Source organism: Mesocricetus auratus, unplaced genomic scaffold, assembly GCF_017639785.1.
Source record: "Mesocricetus auratus isolate SY011 unplaced genomic scaffold, BCM_Maur_2.0 Super-Scaffold_100025, whole genome shotgun sequence".
Classification (NCBI taxonomy): Eukaryota; Metazoa; Chordata; class Mammalia; order Rodentia; family Cricetidae; genus Mesocricetus; species Mesocricetus auratus.
Genome location: NW_024429206.1, coordinates 12554501 through 12570271, shown reverse-complemented (window position 1 = coordinate 12570271; position 15771 = coordinate 12554501). Strand labels below are relative to the sequence as shown.

The 15771-nt window shown below is 47.5% G+C and overlaps 1 protein-coding gene and 1 non-coding gene across 3 annotated transcripts in view; one reads left to right on the top strand and one right to left on the bottom strand.

The window, feature by feature from the left end:
- Positions 1 to 3015, bottom strand: part of Naa25 (N-alpha-acetyltransferase 25, NatB auxiliary subunit) — a 44461-nt gene extending 41446 nt beyond the window's left edge. Inside the window, exon 1 of one of the 2 annotated variants that reach the window (XM_040731608.1) lies at positions 2896 to 3015. In XM_040731608.1, the coding sequence (XP_040587542.1) occupies positions 2896 to 2953 (58 nt within the window). In that variant the 5' untranslated portion in view covers positions 2954 to 3015. Of the gene's footprint in view, positions 1 to 2586; positions 2731 to 2895 lie in introns of those variants that run through there. The other variant, XM_040731609.1, reaches the window with a different exon arrangement.
- A 4894-nt stretch (positions 3016 to 7909) lies between these two features.
- LOC121134092 lies at positions 7910 to 8041 on the top strand. Its single transcript, XR_005871119.1, has one exon. It is a non-coding gene; the product is annotated as a small nucleolar RNA SNORA71 (small nucleolar RNA).
- The last annotated feature ends 7730 nt before the right edge of the window (positions 8042 to 15771 follow it).

The window sequence follows — 15771 nt, the reverse complement described above, 5'->3', positions numbered from 1 at the left end:
GTTAACAAATAAATACAACCTGATGTATGGCAATGTATTCTCTATTGAACAATTCAAAACACTATTAGTTGTAACGGAATATAGGACCAACAGCGTTCTCCTTGATCTTCAAGAACAATGTTATAAATCTAATTGTTCTTAAGTTTTGAGTTTTTTGTAAAGTGCAGAAAAAGGAGAAGTCTGCAGGCGGTGTCTGTATAAGGATGTGATTCACAAACCATGAACCCTAAATTGAGGTTTTACTTTCTATTACCCAGAAGCAGAAGAGCAGCTGCAAGCCAGAGACTAGCCTGGTCTACACAGGGGCTTCTCTGCCTTCTGCAAAGGCAGGAGGGTGTGCAGCACTGGGAAAGCTGAGTCCTCTTCCTGCTAGCGCTCGACTCTGCGATCTTAGGTAAACCAAAGTGATACGGATTTCTAGCACAGCAGTTAAGACAGTGTGCCTGGGCTGGGCTGTGGTGGCCTATGCCTTTAATCCCAGCAGTTAAAAGGCAGAGGTAGGTGGATCTCTGTGAATTCAAGGCCAGCCTGGTCTACAAAATGACAGCAAGGGCTACACAGAGAAACCCTGTCTGGAAAAAACAAAACAAACAAAAAAGACAATGTGCCTGGAGTTCAAACTCAAGTTCAGTAAGAACTAACAGCTTTAGACAAATCATGTTAGAGCAATAAAACTTGTTTCTCCAGCTGTCGGGGGAGGAGCTAAATGAGATATCCCAGGTAAAAGCTCTAGGGCACTGACTAACTTAAGAATCTTATAAAAGACTGTTCTTAGTCTTATATTTTCCACTGCACAGGGCCATTGGTGATAGAAACAGGTAATGTGAAGGTAAGGCATCACACAACATAGCACCTAGGACCAGCAAGAGGGCTCAGCAGGTGAGGGTGCTTCCTGCCATTCCTGACAACCTGAATTTAAGCCCAGAATCCACATGATAGGAGGAGAGGACCAACTCCCTCTTGCAAGGTGTTCTCTGAACTCCACAGGCACACAGTACCAGTTGTGTGACCACACCCCACCATCCAAGTGTAATAAAAAAAATGCATCAAACACACATATGAAATTATGATCGCTGGGCATAGGCCACATGCTTGTAAACCCAACAGCTGAGAGGAAGAGGTATAGCTGAAAGTTTTGAGTCCAACTGGTCTATAGAAGGAAGTGGTATAGATGAAAGTTTGAGTCCAGAGGGCCAGGCGTGGGGATGCACGACTTTAGTCCCAGCAGAGGCAGAGGTAGGTGGATCTCTGTGTGAGTTCAAGACCAGCCTAGCTTACAAGAGCTAGTTCCAGGACAACCTCCAAAGCCACAGAGAAACCCTATCTCGAAAAACCAAAAAAAGAAAAGTTTGAGTCCAACTGGTCTATATAAAAGGAGTTCCAGGCTACCCTGCCCAGGACTATTTAGAGAAACCTTGTCTTACAAAAGAGCAGCCGAGTGGTGGTGGTACACACTGCTAATCCCAGCACTCGAAAGACAGAGGCAGGTCTGAGTTCAAGACTAGCCTCGTCTACAGACAAGTTCCAAGACCGCCAAGGATACACAGAGAAACCCTGTCTTAAAAAAAACAAAAAGCCAGTGTGGTGGTGATGAGACTTTAATCCCAACATTCAGGAGGTGGAAAGCAGGGGCTAGTGTGATTTTCTCACAGGAAGAAAAAAGAAAGGGGGCAGGAGAGAAGGTTCAGGTTTTAAGAACACTGGCTACTCTTCCACAGGACCCCATATCGAGTCCCAGCACCCACAAAATGGTGCTGTAACTCCAGTTCTAGGGGATCCTAATGCCCTCTTTAGGCACCAGGAACGCACGCGGCACACAGACACACCTTTAAAATAGTGGGAAAAAAGAAAAGGGAAAAAAAGTAAAGGAAGGAAAAAAGAAATAAATAGGACCATTTGTACCAACTTGCTAGAAACACAAGCACTCACTCTGCCAAGAAAAAAAAAAAGTCAAAACGCGGAGCCACACTTTAAACCTGAGGTCTACTTTAGCAAGAACCCCTGACCTTGACGCTTCCTCATCATTACCTGAGACAAGACCATACGTACAACCATCAATAAGGAAAGGCATCACAAGAAGGGACCACTTGCATAACAGACCAGCACAGTGATCGCGGTGTCTCTCTGACTCAATTCATTGAGTCTTTTATCCCATCAGGGTAGGAAGATGACATCAAGGTTCATCTTAAAGCCTGTGGGTTTGGGGCGAGCGCTTTGAAAAGGGAGCCACTAAGCACGCGGAAGGCAAGCTGCAGAGAAAAACCACAGACTCGGTGCAGAGAAGAAAAACCTTCCAGCAGCCCGGCCCGCACCTCCAACACCAGCTATTACCATCTCTTCCCCGCTATTCTGGGCCCGCGACCCCCTCCCCCCGCCTCCCACGTGTGCCCAGAGCAGCTGTTCCTGCAGGGACTAGCATCGGGGTAGGGCTCGATCTGGGTGACCTTGCATCAGCCCTTCTCTGGGGGTGTACCAGACTACATCCATTCAGACAAACCCCGGATCCTCATGCTCGTTAACAGAACCACTATCCCTGGAGCATCTCCCTCGGAGAGCATCCCACCCCAAGCCGGAGCCGGCTGTCACCTGCAAGAAAGACCACGGCCTCCCAGGGAGCGACTGGAATAAAGCGACCTATTGCTAGCGCTGGTCTCGCCGGAAGGGCGCGTCCCGCGTGTTCTGACAGCTGCGCGCACCCGCCGATGCCACCTCAGGGACGAGTTTTGCCGGACCGGCGCCTACGCGAGGCCGAGGCTGCGGCCTAGCGCCCCGCGCGGCCCGCCCCCTCGTCGCCCCACACTGCGCGCGCCCCCAGCGGCCCTCCGGGGCCTTCGCCCGGGGCAGGGAAGGCCTCGGCTTGCCGCGCTGGTCAGCAGGCCGGCTCCAGATACTCACCGTAAATGGGCCGGAGGCGCCGGTCGTTAGGATCCTGCACATGGCCCCGCGTCGCCATGATGACAAGCGCAGAACCGCAGTGCGCACGCGCTAGGCAGGCCCCCGGGAAGGGGCCGTTAAAGGGCCAGCGTCGATCTCGCCGGCGTATCGCGATAGCGGAGGGGCGCTGCAATGGAGTACGCCTGCGCAAAAAGGGAAGTTCGCCTCCCCTTTAATTGGCGCTGTGGTTTGATTTTTGCCGGTAGAATAATTTGGACCCCAAGGAAGGTTGTTGTTGCTGAAGGCTTTTCCCCTTGAGAGGGAGAGGCGTGGAAACCTAAAAAGCGATTTAATCCCATTAACTTTACATCTTGAAGAACCAGTTGGTCTTGGCTTTGATTATGGAGCTGCGGGGAACTCCTGGAGGAGTGTGAGCCCTGGGAAAGAGATCTTGCCCAGCAGTGAAACTACAAGAAGTTTATGAGCCCCCTTCCCTGAACGTGTGCGTCCAGACACTAGTGCAAGCTGTTTGAGTAGATACTTTAATATTCATAACGCGCTAGACTTTATCATTACCTTTACAGATTTAGTCACACCACACAAGATTGTGAAGGGTAATTATTTACCAAGTCATTTTAGGCGTCAAGGGCTACAAAGGAACTAAAGGTGCACAACTTTTCTTTTCTTGGGTGGGGTGGGATTTTTTTGTTTGTTTTCGAGACAGGGTTTCTCTGTATAGCTTTGGGGAGCCTGTCCTGGTACTCGCTTCTGTAAACCAGGCTGGCCTGGAACTCAAAGATTCACATGCCTCTGCCTCCAGAGTGCTGGGATTAAAGGCATGCGCCACCAACACCGGGCTAAAGGTGCACACCTTTAATTCTTCACTGGGAATGCAGGGGGGGGGGTGTTAATCACTGTGAGTTCAAGGACAGCCTGGTCTACAAGAGCTAGTTACAGGACAGCCTCCAAAGCCACAGAGAAACCCTGTCTCGAAAAACCAAAAAACATTATACAATGCATACTTGTTTCATAATAATACATAGTATCATATACACTTGTATAACTGTGTCTGTCATTAGCTATTTCGTTTCGTGTGTCTGTCTATATGTGGGTAGACTCTCCAGTACCACTTGTATAACTGTGTCTGTCATTAGCTATTTCATTTCGTGTGTCTGTCTATATGTAGGTAGGCTCTCCAGTACCACTTGCAAATGTGGGGGTGGGGGTGAGAGGACAACTTAGAAAAATCAGTTCTATTCCTCATCATGTGGATATTGGTTATATCATCAGGCTTGGTGACGAGTGTCTTTACCTTCTAAGCCAACTTGCTGCCTGTCATTTAGAAACAATAGAAAACACAGGGTCTGGAGCCATATGCCTTTAATCCCAGCACTTCGGGGGCAGAATCGGAATGCTTTCTTATGTGTGAGGTCAGCCTGGTCTACAGAGAGAGTTCCAGGAGAGCCAGGGCTACACAGAGAAACCCTTGTCTCAAAATTTAAAAAATTTTTTAAAAGGACCCAGGTTCAGTTCCCAGTAACTGTAGTAACTTTAGTTTCAGGGAATCAGATGCCCTCTTCTGGCCTCTGGGCTCTGCATGCAGGTGGTGCACAGACAGCCTTACAGGCAGATAAAATACTCATGCACAAATAAATAAATGCTTTAATTTAAAAAGGTTTACATCCAAATGAAACACACACCCGAATCAGCAGCCACACACAGGACCAGCGTTTTTAACTCAGTAGGTCTGGGGCAGTAGGCAGGATTTTTTGAATAGCTGTGTGTGCACATGTGTGTGGGCATGTGTACCTGAGGAGTCCAGAGGAGGATATCAGCGGTCTCACTCCATCCTTCTCCATCTTATTCCCTTGAAACACAGTCTCTCAAAGGAACTTGGAGCTGGCTATTTTTCAGCTGGACTGGTAGCCAGCAAGCCCCTGCAATCTCTATCAGTTCGAAACCCCACCCCAAGCAATAGGGTTGAGATGCAGTAAGCCAAGTCTGGCCTTTCCATGTGTTTTAGAGATCGGAGATTAGAAGTCAGGTCCTCATGTTTGGTCATCAAGCTCCTACTCATCGAACCAGCACCCTGCCTTATTGTCTTTTTTCCTTTCTTTTCCTTTTGTTTGTTTGTTTGTTTGTTTGTCTTTGTTTTTGCTTGGTTTGTTTTTTCAGAGACCGGCCTGCCTCTGCCTCCCTAATGCTAGGATTAAAGACATATACCACCACCTCCCAACTGTCTTTTTGGTATGCCTGTGCACCACATGTATGTGCCTGGCACCAGCAAAGTTTACAAGAGTGTTTCGGATCTCTTGGAACTTGAGTTACAGCAGGTTTTGAGCCACAATGTAGATGCTGGGACCCAAACTCCCTTCCTTCGGGAAATCAAACAGTGCTCTTACCTGCTGGGCTCTCTCTCCAGCCTCTAGTTTTGGATTTTTGAGACAGGGTCTCCTGTAGCCTAGGCTGGCCTCAAAGTCCAGATCCTCCTGTATTGACTTCCTCAATTCTTTTTTTTTTTTTTTTTTTTTTTGGTTTTTCGAGACAGGGTTTCTCTGTGGCTTTGGAGGCTGTCCTGGAACTCACTTGGTAGTCCAGGCTGGTCTCGAACTCACAGAGATCCGCCTGCCTCTGCCTCCCGAGTGCTGGGATTAAAGGCGTGAGCCACCACTGCCCGGCGACTTCCTCAATTCTTGAACTAAGTTGTATGCCATCACACTGGCATGGGTTCTGTGACACTGGCATGGGTTCTGTGGTTTGTTTTGATTTTGTGGTTTGGGAACTTGGACCAGGGTCCTCAAGTATACTGGACGCATGACCTACCACTGAGCTACATTCCCAGCACTCTCTCTCTCTCTCTCTCTCTCTCTCTCTCTCTCTCTCTCTCTCTTTACATTTTATGTGCATTGGTGTTTTCCTATGGGTGTCAGGATCCCCTGGAACTGGAGCTAGCTACAGACTGTTGTGAGCCTCCATGTGAGTGTTGGGAATTGAACCTGGGTCCTCTGGAAGAGCAGCCAGTGCTCTTAACTCCTGAGCTATCTCTCCAATCCCCCAGTCCTCTTTTTTACTTTGATTTTTAGACTGGGACCCACATTGAGTTGTTGAGGCTTGTCTTGAATTTACTCTGCAGGAAGCTGGAACTACAGGCCTACCTCACCTTGCCAGCCTAATTCACAGGGAAGCTTGTGACCCAGACATTCTGCCCTAGATCCACAGGAGGCAAACCATTCATCAAATCCTAAAAGCTTAACACTTCTTTGTGCAAACCCTGGACTAAGAATGGTGTTTTTATTTGTAAAATGATGAAAAACAAAAGCCATTCTTTCTGGGTATAACAGTGTCCATCTTTAATCCCAGCACTCTGGAAGTAGAGGCAGGCAGATGTTTGTGAGTTGAGGGTTGGCCTAGTCTATACAGCAAGTTCCTGGACAGCCAGAACTATATAGAAAAAAAATTTATTTTAAATTATATATATCTGAGCCTCCAAAGCCACAGAGAAACCCTATCTCAAAAAACCAAAAAAATATATGTGTGTGTATATATATATATATATATATATATATGTTTCTCTGTTAATTTATACAGACAAGTACAGGAGCCCAAGGAGGCCAGAGGCCTTGCATTTTCTCTGGAGCTGTTCAACATGGATGCTGTGAAAGAACTTAAATCCTCTGCAAGAGCAGCAAGTGCTCTCACCTGCTGAACCATCATTCTGGCATTGGGAGTTTATCACCATTATTTATTTAATTATTTTTCATTTTCAAACTTTTTTTTTTTTTTTTGGTTTTTCGAGACAGGGTTTCTCTGTATTGTTTTGGAGGCTGTCCTGTGTCCCGCGCTACCGTCTCGCCAGCAAGAACGACGCAGGACACTCGGATCCTTCTGCAGTAAAGCTTTAATGCATCTTGAGAGATAGATGATCAGCTTCTTAGAGGGAGACCCCAAGCTAAGAAACCCAGCCCCTTATATAAGCCTAGGAGCTCCGAGTGAGACGTGTAGAGCCGGGATTGGTGGTTTGCACATCACCCCAGATGACGCCACGGGAGAGGCACAGCTTAAACGGTTAACTCCAACTGACAGCAGATGTCAGCGCCATCTTCTAACGGTTAACTCCAACTGACAGCAGATGTCAGCGCCATCTTCTAACGGCAATAGCGATAGCGAGGGCGGCTCCTCACAGTCCTGGAACTCGTTCTGTTGACCAGGCTGGTCTCAAACTCACAGAGATCTGCCTGCCTCTGCCTCCCAAGTGCTGGGATTAAAGGAATGCACTACCAATGCCTGGCTTCAAACTTTTCTTTATTTAACTTTATTTCATGTATATTGGCGTGAAGGTGTCAGATCCCCTGGAACTGGAGTTACAGATAGCTGTGAGTTGCCATGTGGGTGCTGGGAATTGAACCCAGGTCCTCTCTAAAAACACCCAGTGGTCTTAATCACAGAGCCATCTCTTCAGGCCCCTCAAACTTTTATTATTTATGTGTGTGTGTGTGCATGAGTGTATGCACAAGATCCCCAGAAGAAGCATCGGGTCTGTTGTCTTCCGGCCTCTGTGATCACCAAGCACACATGTGGTAACAGACATGCATACAAGCAAGCATTCATACACATAAAATAAAAATAACAAGGGGGCGCATTCCTTTGATCCCAGCACTTGGGAGGCAGAGGCAAGTGAATCTCTGTGAGTTCAAAACCAATCTGGTCTACAAGAGCTAGTTCCAGGTCCCGCTCCAAAGCCACAGAAAAACCCTGTCTCAAAGACCAAAAACAAACAAACAAACAAACAAACAAACAAAAAACCCAACAACGACATATAACAAATAAGAGCAGCAATTGACTTCTAACCTCCACACACAGAAGCAGATGTGCATCTTCCAGAACGCACACACACTAATTAAAATAAATTTTGCTGAACCCTGCTCTAGATTGTTGAATGGTATTTAAACAAGTAAATAACCCAAAGATAAGGTTCCCTGAGCCAAGCACCACAACGCTTGGCTGTAATTCCTTCCTTTGAAGATGGACAGTTCAGGCCTGCATTTAGAAAAGACCACAGACTGCCTATCCTCTGGTCATCCATAATGCAGGGCGAGGAGTTGCTGGAAGCCATTTCCCATGTTTGAAGGGTCCTCTCCTATCTCTCTCAAATGCTGACTTTCACACACTCCTGAAAAAAAGAAAAATAAAAAAAAGAAGATGGACAGTTCAAGAGAAGCCTGGTCTACATGAGACCTTGTGTAAAACAAACAACAAAGCCCCCTATCCCTACCATGTATGGTGGTCTACATTTTTAATTCTAGCACTTAGAAGGCAGAGGAAGGTGGATCTCTATGAGTTTCAGGCCAGCCTGGTCTATAGAGTGAGTTCTGGGACATCCAGGGATGTTACACAGAGAAACCCTGTTTCAAAAAAACAACAAAGCGGAGTGTTGGTGGTGCACGCCTTTAATCCCAGCACTCAGGAGGCAGAGGCAGTCGAATCTCTGTGAGTTTGAGGCCAGCCTGGTCTACAGAGCGAGTACCAGGACAACCTCCAAAGTTACACGGAGAAACCCTGTCTCAAAAAACAAAACAAAACAAAACAAAACAAAAAAAAACAAAAGAAAGAAAGAAAAAAACCAAAGCAAAACAACAACAACAAAAACACTGGTTTCACTGGTTTGATTCCTAGTTCCCAAATGGTAGCTCACAACCACCTGTAACTCCAGTTTGGGGTGATCTGATGCCCTCTTTTTTTGTTTGTTTGTTTTTTGTTTTTTTGTTTTTACAAGACAGAGTTTTTTCTCTGTATTGTTTTGGAGGCTGTCGGTCCAGCCCGGCCTTGAACTCACAGAGATCTGCCTGCCTCTGCCTCCCGAGTGCTGGGATTACAGGCATGTGCCACCACCGCCCGGCTAATCTGATGCCCTCTTATAGGTACTTTTGCACACACATGCTGTACACAAACTCATATAAATACACTTACACATTACAATGTTTAAAAATTAAGGCCAGAGCCGGGCGTTGGTGGCGCACGCCTTTAATCCCAGCACTCTGGAGGCAGAGGCAGGCGGATCTCTGTGAGTTCGAGGCCTGCCTGGTCTACAGAGCTAGTTCCAGGACAGCCTCCAAAACAATACAGAGAAACCCTGTCTCGAAAAACCAAAAAAAAAAAAAAAAAATTAAGGCCAGACTTAACCCATTTAAAGCCAGTTTGGGCAACATGAGACCCTGGCTCAAAACAAAACAAAACTGTTAATTGACAACTAGGAAGGCAGGGGCCTTAGATAAACTGACCCTAAGATGGTTCTGGGAGTATGTGACCAGGAATGATCTGGGAAAGGTTGAGCTTGGACAGGAGGAGACAAAGGGTTCAGTTTGGTGCAAGGGAAAGTGATGGATGAACCCTGGAGGTGGCAGTGACTCACACCTTCAATCTCAGCATCCAGGAGGCAGACGCAGGCAGATCTCTGAGTTTCAGGCCAGCCTGGTCTACAGAGCAAGTTCCAGAACAGCCAGGGCACACAGAGAAACCCTGTTTCAAAAGCCAAACAAAAAATAATTTGTAGAGTGGGAAAAACAAACCAGTTTTGGCTGTAGGGACAGGGAAGATGGAGCTGAGCTGGGTTTTGACCAGGCCTGTGGCCACTCAGCTTACTATTCCCTCTTGTCAGTGCGGCTGGGGAACATGGACCAACCTGGCAGCTAGCTCCCCGGATTTGGCAAGGTGGCTAGGGGTGCCATGGACCTCCTAAGAGAAGCTTCCAGAATGTTAGGTCAGCCATTACTGGATGCATTTCCTTGTATGTCTAGGATCTGAGCAGAATGAGTCATACTTTCTACGTTTCCCATTCCCATTCTTTGTCTGCAGACCCTGAGAGGGAAGCCAGGAGCCAACTGTGGGCCTGTTCTTACCTGCTCTGCAAAAGGCAGCTTCCACTCCCTTTCAGAGAAAGGCCTGAGTCATCTCAGGGCATGAAGGGACTGCCTAGGAGGGTAAATACCCAGGTTTGTTCCACTGTGGAGAACCCAGGACACCCGTAGATGACACTATGGGCATTATGTGAAGGTGCTTGGTATACAGCAGGTGATCATTAAATGGTGCCTTTAACTTCCCCACCTAGACCAGAGAGAGGAGTTGCCTCATTTAGGAACAGAGTTGATCTTGGGAGAGTGTAGTGAGATATCCACCCTGCCTGCACCTGTAGCTAGCGCTGACCACACCCACCGAGAGTGGTTTTTAGGTCTGGTTCCAGGAACGGGTGGTCCGGTCGCAGAGAGAAGCCTGTGTGGAGCCTTGGATTAGGAACTCACAGCGATCATGTTTCCTTTGTAAGTGCCTTCCCCCGGAATAAAATTATATTAACCTATAGCGAGCCTAGTCCAGTGAATCTGGATCCACACGTCTATAGGAGAGGCCTTCTTTCTAATGGACAAGGAGGTCGATGGGTGCACCGCACGGTGCATCACAAGCTGGGGGTACAGGAAGTGAGGTGGATGCAGGACTTGGATGTGGTGGTTCTGCATGTCTTGCCCAATGGACTCTTCTAGCTTTCTCTTTGGTCTTGATGTCCTGGTACCCTCCTCCTCCAAGCCTTTCATCCCTCACAGAATAAATAGAAAAGTGGTGTGTGCCTGCACAGGTCAGAAGACTGCATCAGATCTCCAGCAGCTGGATTTGCAGACAGTTGTGAGCCACCATGTAGAGACTGGGAATTGAACCTTGGTCCTCTGCAAAGGCAGCCAGTGTTCACTGCTCAGCCCTCTCTCCAGTCCCCAAAATAATAATAAAATATATATATGCCCTAGCTGTAATCCAGGCTGGCCTCCAACTCACAGAGATCTCTGGTGCCTCTGCCTCCCAAGTGCTGGGATTAAAGACATGAGCCACCACCTCCCATCTTGTAAAGATAAATCTTTTAAAAAAAGTTGAGATAAACTGGTTATGGTCTTGCTCTGCAATTCAAGGAGTGAATTTTCATCACTAAAATGGAGAGGCTAGGACAACAACCCCTTGCAAATTTAATCCGGAGTCGAGGTTGTTTGTTGCAATCCTAACTGTGTCCACCAGGTGGCACATGAGCAGGAAATTGCCTCTGCCATTTTCAATATTAGAAAGGATGAGTCTTTTTTTTTTTTTTTTTTTTTTTTGGTTTTTTGAGACAGGGTTTCTCTGTGGCTTTGGAGGCTGTCCTGGAACTCATTCTGTAGACCAGGCTGGTCTCAAACTCATAGAGATCCGCCTGCCTCTGCCTCCCGAGTGCTGGGATTAAAGGCGTGCGCCACCAACGCCCGGCTCCTTTTTTTTTTTTTTTTAAACAGGTTTTGCCTCAAGTTTATTCGTAAAAACAGCACAGGGCACGGTCACCTGCAGATAGTGTGTAGGTGTATCACACCAGTCCATCTATCTTCACAGTGGCAGAAACATTTTCTATGGGGCCTTCACAGGGGCCTGGGCACCTTTGGGAACCTGAGCTGAAACCTGAGCTGAAGGAAAGGATGAGTCTTAATAAAAATTAAGAAAACACAGCAAACGTGATTTTTTTTTGGTCACATGTATATTATTTTTGTATGTGTTCTTGGAATTTAAATGTGTTAAGGAGCATGTTTAGTCGGGCGTTAGTGGCACATGCCTTTAATCCCAGCACTCGGGAGGCAGAGGCAGGCGGATCTCTGTGAATTCGAGACCAGCCTGGTTTACCGAGCGAGTTCCAGGACAGAGTCCAAAACAATACAGAGAAACTCTGTCTCGAAAAACCAGAAAAAAGGAGCATGTTTGTGTGTGTGCTCCTGACTTTATCCTCCAGGCACTATCTTTACAGTATCTTTTTTTTTTTTTGGTTTTTTGAGACAGGGTTTCTCTGTGGCTTTGGAGGCTGTCCTGGCACTAGCTCTTGTAGACCAGGCTGGCCTCGAACTCACAGAGATCCGTCTGCCTCTGCCACCCAAGTGCTGGGATTAAAGGCGTGCACCACCAACGCCCGGCCTCTTTACAGTATCTTGAAACAGGGTCTTCCAATGGGACATGGTGCTAACCCACAAGAACATGGACTTACTGGCCAGAGATCTCCAAGGGTCTGCTTGTCGCTGCCTACGCAGCAATGGGGATGACAAGCCTGTGTCTTTATGTATGGCTTTCTGCATGGGTTCCGGGGATCAAAGTCGGATCCTTGTGTTTGCTCTGCAAACACCTGGCCCACTTAGCCATCTTCCCAGCCCTGTGTCTGGAATTTTAGAGACTGTCTCACCATGTAGCCAAGGCTGACCTCAAACTATGGCAATAATCCTGCCTCAGTCTCCTAGAGTACTAAAATTAAAGTTGTGAGTCACCTTGTTGGCTTTGTAAAGTACATTTTACACCCATCCTTCCTTCCTTCCTTTCTTCCTTCCTCCTTCCTTCTTTCTGTCCTTCATTTCTTTTCTTTTTCTTTTGTTTTTCTTTTTCTTTTTTTTTTTTTTTGGTAAGGTCTCACTGTAGCCCTGGCTCTCCTGAAACTCAATGTGTAGACCAGGCTGGCCTCAAACTCACAGAGATCTACCTGCCTCTGCCTCCGGAATTCTGGGATTAAAGATGTGCATACCACCACTGCTGGCTATTGGTTGGGGTTTCTTTTTGTTGTTGTTGTTTTGTTTTGTTTTTTGAGACAGGGTTTCTCTGTATTGTTTTGGAGGCTGTCCTGGAACTAGCTCTTGTAGACTAGGCTGGCCTCAAACTGAGAATTACCTTAAACTCCTGATTCTCCTGCCTCCACCTGCTAGATGCTGAGAGTACATGTTGGGCAGGGGTATGCACTTTCTTAGGTAGGGCTAGGAGAAAAACCAGTTTTCTAGAAAGAAAAAACAAATGAAACATTGAGATACACGTGATTCTAAGCAGTCTCCTGCTGCAGACCCAGAGGACTCTGTAGCCACTGAAGGATGAAGCCTTCAGGGAAAGGGATAGAACCACAGCTCCTGGGAACTCTGCCTAGTAACCAGAGAGCCTGGAGAGTGTCCCAGCATGCTCATCCAAGGACTGGGAGTCAATCCCTGTCCTCCTCATGAATACATATGAGGCCCCAGATGTCAGCCGAACCCCCTCCTTCCTGCTCAAGCATCACAAAATTCTTCCTTGCTCATTCCCCCGATAGCTGGCATCATCTTCAGCTCTCTGCGTCAGAACTGGAAAAATAATGTGTGCATATTGCATTTCAGGGCCCGAGGACACACCCACAGAATGTTCCAGAGCCTAGCGCCTCCAATAGGAAATTGGCTTCTAGCAGAGGTTTTGCAACTATGTCCCCAGCAAGGGCCGAGGCAGGCGCTGAGTGCACAGCAGAGCTGTGGCCTCCAGCACAGGAAAGAAAGAAAGGAAAGATGCAGTTCAGAGGCTAGAGTGTTTGCCCAGCAGCTGTGAAGAACCACGTTCAAGCCCAGCTCCATGTAGCTGTGGTGGCACACATCTGTAACTCCAGCCCTTGGGAGGCAGAGGGAGAGGACTCTCTACAAGCCCAGCTCCATGTAGCTGTGGTGGCACACATCTGTAACTCCAGCCCTTGGGAGGCAGAGGGAGAGGACTCTCTACAAGCCCAGCTCCATGTAGCTGTGGTGGCACACATCTGTAACTCCAGCCCTTGGGAGGCAGAGGGAGAGGACTCTCTACAAGCCCAGCTCCATGTAGCTGTGGTGGCACACATCTGTAACTCCAGCCCTTGGGAGGCAGAGGGAGAGGACTCTCTACAAGCCCAGCTCCATGTAGCTGTGGTGGCACACATCTGTAACTCCAGCCCTTGGGAGGCAGAGGGAGAGGACTCTCTACAAGTTCAACCTGGCCTACATAGTGAGTGCCAGGCCAGCTGAGGCTGTATAGGGAAGCATCTCAGGAGAGATGAGAGAGAAGACAGACAGACAGACAGACAGACAGACAGACATAGACAGATAGGGGAAGAGAGAGAGAGAGAGAGAGAGAGAGAGAGAGAGAGAGAGAGAGAGAGAGAGAGGCAGAGGCAGAGACAGAGACAGAGACAGAGACAGGCAGGCAGAGAGAGACAGGCAGACACACACAGAAAGACAGACAGAGAGACAGGCACACACACATACAGACAGACAGATAGGCACACACTGAGAGACAGACACACACAGAAACAGAGAGACAGGCAGAGACAGACAGACAGACACACACACACAGAAAGACAGACAGAGAGACAGGCACACACACATACAGACAGAGAGATAGGCACACACTGAGAGACAGACACACACAGAAACAGAGACAGGCAAAGACAGACAGACAGAGACACACAGAAAGACAGAGAGACAGGCACAGGCACGCGCGCACACACACACACACACACACACACACACACACAAACACACACACACACAAGACTGAGACATTGAACTTCCCCAAAGGTGAGTGCGGTGGATGTGATACATTGCTATCATGAAGTGCTCATGCTGACCATGGTACCTCACAGCTGCGATCTCAGTGTCTGGGAGGCTGAGGCAGGAGGACTGCCTTGAGTTTGAGGCCAGCCTGGGGGTACAGATTGAGACCATTAAAAAAAACAACAGCAAACAAAGCATAAACAGCAAGAAAGAAGGTCCCCAGCTCTTGTTTTGTTTTCTTGTACTGAAGAATAAAAGTATGGATGTCTGCATACATACATACACTCACACACACACTCACACTCACACTCACACACTCACACTCATACACACTCACACACTCATACACACTCACACTCACACACTCACACTCATACACACTCACACACTCATACACACTCACACTCATACATACTCACATACACACTCACACACAAGTAATAATAAATCAAATAAATCCAGCCACAAAGTTGCGCTGATTTTACGTTTTTCACAAGAAATGCCTAGGCGAGTCCCGAGGAACAGAAGTTAATGGGGATAAAGGGCAAAGGCGGCAGTGGACGCTGTTTCTTTGGGGGCTAACAAGAACGTTTACACGCAGATAACAGGGATGGTTGACCACGTTACTGTGAATGCATTTCTTTCTTTTCTTTTTATCTTTTGATTTTATAAGACAGGGTTTCTCAGTTGGACAGTGGTGGCGCACGCCTTTAATCCCACCACTTGGGAGGCAGAGGCAGGTGGATCTCTGTGAGTTCAACACCAGCCTGGTCTACAAGAGCAAGTTCTAAGACAGCCTCCAAAACTACAGAGAAACCCTGTCTAGAACCCTCCCCACCCCACAAGAAAAAAAAAAAGACAAGGTTTCTCTGTGTAGCCCTGGCTGTTCTGGAAATCACTCTGTAGACAAGGCTGGCCTTGAACTCAGAGATCTGCCTTCCTCCACTGCCCAGCTAACACATTTCCTAAAAAATGTTTTCACATTTGGCACACCAGAAATGGGTGAAATTACATGGTATGACTATGGCTCAGTGGAGCCTTTATGTAAATTTTGCATTGCACAATACACTAAATGTTCACGTGCTGTAAGGGGCTAGCAAAGTTGGCTCACTGGGTAAAAGGGCTTGGAGGGGGAAAAGCAGCTCCTGCAGTCATCTTCTGGCCTCCAGACTTACCATGGACACGCTCCTGCCATGTAAATGAAACTTTATGAGCTTGATTGTAAGTAATTATGCTCCAAAAAATGTAAAATGACACAAGCCAATCGTACCTTTGTCCCAGAAGTTTTGGAGAAGTTCTCTAGTGTGGGGTACTGCATGCATTGCCAGGGATCCAGGAAGTCACTCCCTGCTAGAGAATACAAAGGAATCTGGGGCTGGCAAGATGGCTCCAAGGGTGAAGGGGCTTGCTGCCAGGCCTGACGACCAGGGTTCAGTCCCGGGGACTCACATGGTGGAAGAGAGAACTGATTCATGAAAGATGTCCTCTGACCTCCACATCCATGCGCAAGTCTACACCAACATTATCCTTGTTACATGCAACACCAGCA